Source organism: Nothoprocta perdicaria, unplaced genomic scaffold, assembly GCF_003342845.1.
Source record: "Nothoprocta perdicaria isolate Ctin4 unplaced genomic scaffold, notPer1 scaffold_357, whole genome shotgun sequence".
NCBI lineage: Eukaryota > Metazoa > Chordata > Aves > Tinamiformes > Tinamidae > Nothoprocta > Nothoprocta perdicaria.
The window spans coordinates 101,463-107,856 of NW_020455596.1; the positions used below are offsets into that span (position 1 = coordinate 101,463).

Genomic DNA, 6,394 nt, shown 5'->3' on the forward strand with positions numbered 1-6,394 from the left:
GTCCTCCCTCCCGCCGTGCGCGCTGCGCATGCGCGGGCCCCTCCCGCTGGCTGCGCCACCGCCCGCCAGGTGGCCGTGCCGCGGAGGGGGGGGGGCGCGCTGACGTCACGCGCCAGCCAGGCTCCGCCTACAGCCATGGCGGCGGCGGCAGCAGGTAGGAGGGGGGTGCGGTCGCAACATCCGCCGCCATCGGCGGCTGGGGGACTTCCCGGGGGCCGGGGATGCGGCGGGGTCGGTAGCTCTGAGGCCGGGCGGTCGCATGGGGGCGCTCCGGGCGGCGGCGCTGCCCCGATGGGGCGGCGGGGCCACGCCGCGAGGCCGCGTGGCGCGGTGCACGCTGGGAAGGCCCATCCGCCGCGCACGTGGGCGCCGCGTGGGCCGCGGGCGGTGGATGATGGCGGGCGGGGATCGCCGGCCCCGCGCGGATCTGCGGCCCCGGGCACCGCGGGGCGCCGTGTCCGGCAGCCATGGAGGCCGGGCCTTCCCGGGCTGGCGGTCGGTGCCTTCCGGGTCCTTCGAGGGGGGTCACCGGGCGTGGGCGCAGCTCAGCCCCGGCCCCGGGGGGCATCCCGCAGCCGGGCTCGGGGCCGGCCGGGTGCCTCGGCCGCAAGCCGTCCAGCGTGGCGGGGCCTGCGGTGGCGCCGCCGCTCCTGCAGCGCTTGCCAGAGCAGCCCGGGACGGTTTGAGGCCTCCCGCCGCCCTCCCTGGCGCGGGGCCGTAGGAGTCCCGGACAGGCCCCGGGTTTCGCTCCCGTGTCCGGCAGCTTCTCCATGATTCATTCCCAGCACTTGGCCGCAGCAGGGGATGGCGCCGGCCTGTTGCGGGTGGTGAAGACTTCTGGGATAACAGCTCGTTTTTCTTCCCAGTTTGCAGCCTCCCTCGCTGCCGGCAGCCCGGGCAGATGGACAACAGCGGGCAGGTACCTGGAACAGGCCTGTCCCGAGGGGCTTCTCTTCCCCGTTCCACCACGTGGCAGCAGTTTGTCTGTCCAGGTGAGTCCAAATGCAGCCACAAGGGGAACATTCCCTCTTCAGCCAACGGACAAGGGTCCGGCAGGGCTGAAATCCCGTGGGAAGGAGGGCCGTGCCTTGTGCTGCCCGTCCACCTCCGGGCTCGGCCGCAAGCCGTCCAGCGTGGCGGGGCCTGCGGTGGCCCCGCGCACTCCTGCAGCGCTTGCCAGAGCAGCCCGGGACGGTTTGAGGTCTCCCGCCGCCCTCCCCGGCGGGGGGCTATAGAGGTCTCGGACACGGGTGTCACCTGGAGTGTGACCACGGTGACGTGGGCCACAGGGCAGAGGCTCCACGGGCACCGGGAGGGGACACGGGGGTGGCTGGGGGAGCTCCCAGGACCTGCACACAGACCCATCTCCCCTTCCTGCCCTGCAGAGCCGACGGGATGAGAAGGGAGTTTCCTGCCAGGATGGGCACAAGAAGAGCGCGAGTGGAGGAAGAGGAGGATGAGGAGCTTCGGCCCTGACCCAGCTCAGTCTCCTCACCAGAGTCCCGGCCCGTTCCGACGGGCTTCCTGCACGGCTTGAGCATGGAGACGTGTCACATCCCAGCGCCGCGAGGCCCCTCGCTCCGGGGTAAGGGCTCCTCGTGGCCACGGGGAGCACCAGGAAACCCCTGTGTGTCTGGGGCGGCGGGGGACACTGAGGTCTCACCGCGCGCTCCTAACGCTGCCTCCTCTCTCCTAGCTCCCGTCGGCCTCAGCAACACTCTGTGAGGAAGAGGAGGAGGAAGCCTGACCCCGCTCCAGAGGCGATTCCTACCCCGTAGGAAGGAATTCCTGCCCACAGGAGGCGATTCCTGCACACGGGGCTCTCCTAGTGCAGACCAGCTGAATAAACACGAGTCCCTGGCACCGCAGTCCTGTGTCCTCTGTCCCCCGGGGCCGCTTCGGTTCCACACGGCTCCTAGGGTGTTCTGCGCGCGCTGCCATGGGCAACTTGAGTCCAGGGGCTTCCTGCCGGGAATGGCCCTTCCCATACAAGCGGTTCCCGCTCTCCGGCGGGGGCCTCGGCACCACTCCGCTGCGGAAGTGCCCGCGGGCGCTGGGGTGTGGGCCGGATGCCGCGGTGGCGCCACCGCTGCTCCGGAGGGAAGTGACGCTGCGCAACCGCAGCAGCCCCGCGCTCCCCGAACCCCCAAATCCAGGCGCTTCATCCCGCCGGGGTCCCCGTCCCATCCCGGACACCCGCGTGGCTCCGCCGCAAGGGCCTCCCTCGTCCCCGCAGCCCGGCACCACCGCAGGCGTCCCCGTTGCCGCTGCGGGCACCCACGGGATGTGGTGACGGGGCCGGGCCGCGGGGCGCAGAGCTCGGCGCCTGCGCCGCTCGCCGCCGCGGGGACAGGAAGGCGGCGCCTCGGGGCCCTGCGCGCGGTGCCCGCTGCCCGGCGCGCCATGGCGGAGCAGGAGAGCCCCGAGTTCGGCAAGGCCGACTTCGTGCTGCTCGACGAGGTCACCATGGAGCACTTCATGGAGAACCTGCGCCTGCGGTACGGCCTGGGGGTCCCCGCCGGAGCTGCGGGTGACGCCCTGCGTGCGCCGGGGTGGGAAGCAGCCTCCATCGGCAGGAAGCATCTGCCCCTGGTTGGGAACCGGAGTCGCGTCCGCGCGTGAGCGGTGGCAGGGAAACATGCCCCTGGTTGGGAACCGGAGTCGCATCCGCGCGCGAGCGGTGGCAGGGAAACATCTGCCCCTGGTTGGGAACCGGAGTCGCGTCCGTGCGCGAGGGTGTCCAGGGAACCATCTGCCCCTGGTCGGGAACCGGAGCGGTGGCCAGGCCGGCGCGCGCGGCGGGGCCCCGTTTCCTCCCGCGGGACGACCCCGGCGCTCGGCTGCGCGCAGGTTCTCCCGCGGCCGCATCTACACGTACATCGGGGAGGTGGTGGTGGCCGTGAACCCGTACCGGGCGCTGCCGCTCTACGGGCCCGGCGTCGTGGAGCGCTACCGCGGGCGCGAGCTCTACGAGCGCCCGCCGCACCTCTACGCCGTGGCCGACGCCGCCTACAAGGCCATGAAGCGCCGCGCCAAGGACACCTGCATCGTCATCTCGGGTAGGTGGGGGAGGCCGGGGGGCGCCCCACGGTGCCGGTTCCGCCGGGTCACCCGCCCGGGTCACCCACCCGTGTCACCCACCCGTGCCACCCCCACGGCAGGCGAGAGCGGGGCGGGCAAGACGGAGGCGAGCAAGTACATCATGCAGTACATCGCGGCCATCACCAACCCCACGCAGCGCGCCGAGGTGGAGAGGTGGGGACGTCCGCAGCGGCCCCCCTTGGCCCATGGGGGGCCATGGCTATAGGGGTGGTGCGGCGGGGTCCATAGGGTGCTCCGTGGTAGGGTGTGGGGAGCCCAGGGTTGCCCCATGCCCATAGGGGTGGCGGGAGGTTCTTGGAGAGCTCCATGCCCATGCAGGTCCCGTGGGATGTCACGTACCTATAGGAGCTTTATGAAGGTCCTTGGGATGCCCTATGCCCATAGGGGTGGTTTGGGGGTCCATAGGGTGCTCCATTGTACAGTGTGGGGAGTCTGGGGTTGCCCCATGCCCATAGAGGTGGCAGGAGGTTCTTGGGGAGCTCCATGCCCGTACAGGTGGTTGTGGGGTCCTGTGGGATGTTACACGCCCATAGGGGCTTCATGGGAGTCCTTGGGATGCCCCACACCCATATGGGTGGTGTGGGAGTCCATAAGGTGCTCCATGATAGGGTGTGGGGAGCCTGGGGTTGCCCCATGCCCATAGGGGTGCTGTGAAACTCTTGGGGGTGCCCCAAGCTCATGGGTTTGGAGTGGGATCCCTGGGGTGCCCCATGCCTGCCGGGCTCATGTAGGAGTCCCTGTGGTGCCCCATGTCCATAGAGAGGTTGTGAGGAACCCTGGGGTGCCCCATGTTCATGTCCAAGTACGAGGAGCCCCTGTGGTGCTCCATGATGAAGTGGGGGTCCCTGGGGTGCCCTATGCCCACAGGGATGGTTGTGGGGTCTCATGGGGTGTCCCGCGCCAGCTGTACTGGGGTCCATGGGGTGCCATGTCCTTTGCCGTGCCACACTGTGCCAACCAGGGTGAAGAACGTCCTGCTGAAGTCCAACTGCGTCCTGGAGGCCTTTGGCAACGCCAAGACCAACCGCAACGACAACTCGAGCCGCTTCGGCAAGTACATGGACATCAACTTCGACTTCAAGGGCGACCCCACGGGGGGCCACATCCACAACTACCTCCTGGAGAAGGTGCGGGCACAGGGCGCCGCGTGGGTGCTGCCGGCGCGGCCACCACCGGGCACCCACCCCCTGCTCCCTCTTCCAGTCCCGCATCATCCAGCAGCAACCGGGTGAGAGGAACTTCCACTCCTTCTACCAGGTGAGCCACCCGGGATGGGATGGGATGGGATGGGGTAGGGTTGGGTGGGATGGGATGGACAGGATGGGATATGAGCAGGTAAGACGGGATGGATTGCCATGAGATGGGTCAGATGGGACCGCATGGGATGGGACGTAATAGGATGTGAGGGGATGGGATGGGATGCACAGGATGGGATGTGAGGAGATAAGAGGGGATGGATTGGGATGGAACAGATGGGGCTGGATGGGATGAGATGTAATAGGATGAGAAGGGATGGGGTGGGATGGAGTGGGATGAGACAAACAGGACAGGATGAAATGGGATGGGACTGGATGGGATCGTATGGACCGGGATAAGATGGAACAGGATGTGAGGGGATGAGATGGACAGATGGGATGAGACTGGAGGGGAGAGGATGAGCTGGGGTCAGATCAGAAGGGCTAGGACGGGATGGGGACAGCTGAGGCGAGATGGGACTGGCAGAAGACAGGAAGGGATGGGATGGGACTGGAGGGGGACAGCCTGGGACCCAATGGGAATGGACAGGATGAGGATGAGTGGGATGAGACTGACTGGGACAGGAGAGGACATATCAGACTGGGCTGTGATGGGATGGGACAGCACAAAGTTGGATGGGAGCAGCTGGATCCCGACGGGCCAAAGCAGGGCCCACCGGGAGGGAGCCCTCGGTGTCACATCCCAGGGCCGCGTCACGCGGGGCGGTGACGGGGCCCCACGGCCACCCCTTCCCCTCAGCTGCTGTGGGGCGCCCCGGACGCGCTGCTGGCCTCGCTGCAGCTCCAACGCGACCCCGGCGCCTACTGCTACACCCGGGAGGGCACGGCCAGCGGCGTGAGTGACCGCGGGCTCGGGGACACCGTGTCCCCGGCGGCTGTGACGAGCGTGACAGGGCTCAGCACGCTGGATGCCAGCCCGGGGGCACCCCGGGCACCCCGGTCCGCTCACGCGGCTCTGGTGCCCGCTGTCCCCAGGCCGGGGGTGACGACGCGGCCAGGCACAAGGAGGTGGAGGAGGCCATGGCCGTGATCGGCTTCACCCCGGAGGAGATCAGCTCTGTGCACAAGATCCTCGCTGCCATCCTGCACCTGGTGAAATGCATCCCATCCCATCCCATCCTGTCCCGTTCCATCCCATCCCGTCCCATCCCATCCTGTCCTGTCCCATACCATCTCATACCATCGTATCTCATCCCATCCCCTCCCATCTTGACCTATCCTATCTTGTCCCATCCAGTCCTAACCCATCTTGTCCCATTCACTCCTGCACGATCTTATCCCATTCTGTCTCAACTCACCCAGTTCTGTCCCATCCCACGCTGTCACCTCCTCTCCTGCCTCATCCTGTCCAGTCACATCTTGCTCCATCCCAACCTGCCTCATCGTGTCCCGTCTTTTTTCATCCCCTTCAGTCCTATCTTGTCCCATCCCAGCTAGCAATAACCACTAGAAACCAGTACAGCCACACGTCCAGCCCCACACAACCCAGTACAGCCCCACACAACCCAATGCAGCTCCACCCAACCTAGTACAACTCCATCCAACCCAATACAACCCCACCCAACCCAGAACAGCTCCACCCAAACTTGTACAACCCCTCACAACCTAGTACCACCCCTCACAACCCAGTACAATCCCACATAACCCAGTACAGCTCCACACAACCCAGTACAGCTCCCCCGAACCTAGTACAACCCCACCCAACCCAATACAGCCCAAACAAGCCAATACAACCCCACACAACCCAGTACAGCCCCACCCAACCTAGTACAGCTCCACCCAACCTAGTACAACTCCATCCAACCCAATACAGCTGCACACAACCCAATAAAACCCCACACAACCCAGTACAGCCCCACCCAACCCAGTACAGCCCCACCCAACCCAGTACAGCCCAAACAACCCAATACAACCCCACACAACCCAGTACAGCTCCACACAACTCAGTACAACCCCACAAAACCCAGTACAGCTCCACCCAACCCGGTACAGCCCACCCAACCCAATACATCCCCACCCAACCCAGTAGAGCCCCC

General features: G+C 66.7%; 1 protein-coding gene, 1 long non-coding RNA gene and 1 other non-coding gene across 3 annotated transcripts in view; all 3 read left to right on the forward strand.

Annotated features, from left to right (window-relative positions):
• The first annotated feature begins 1,117 nt into the window (after positions 1 to 1,117).
• On the forward strand, positions 1,118 to 1,250 carry LOC112951584. Its single transcript, XR_003250251.1, has one exon. It is a non-coding gene; the product is annotated as a small nucleolar RNA SNORA9 (small nucleolar RNA).
• A 150-nt stretch (positions 1,251 to 1,400) lies between these two features.
• Positions 1,401 to 1,784, forward strand: LOC112951579. Its single transcript, XR_003250247.1, has 2 exons — positions 1,401 to 1,585; positions 1,697 to 1,784. It is a non-coding gene; the product is annotated as an uncharacterized LOC112951579 (long non-coding RNA).
• Positions 1,785 to 2,403: 619 nt separating this feature from the next.
• The window catches only part of MYO1G (myosin IG), a 13,134-nt gene continuing 9,143 nt past the window's right edge, over positions 2,404 to 6,394 (forward strand). The window contains exons 1-7 of the mRNA XM_026044260.1: positions 2,404 to 2,498; positions 2,851 to 3,059; positions 3,162 to 3,255; positions 4,064 to 4,229; positions 4,306 to 4,359; positions 5,098 to 5,193; positions 5,334 to 5,450. Coding sequence (XP_025900045.1) covers positions 2,404 to 2,498; positions 2,851 to 3,059; positions 3,162 to 3,255; positions 4,064 to 4,229; positions 4,306 to 4,359; positions 5,098 to 5,193; positions 5,334 to 5,450 — 831 coding nt within the window. The remainder of the gene's footprint in view (positions 2,499 to 2,850; positions 3,060 to 3,161; positions 3,256 to 4,063; positions 4,230 to 4,305; positions 4,360 to 5,097; positions 5,194 to 5,333; positions 5,451 to 6,394) is intronic.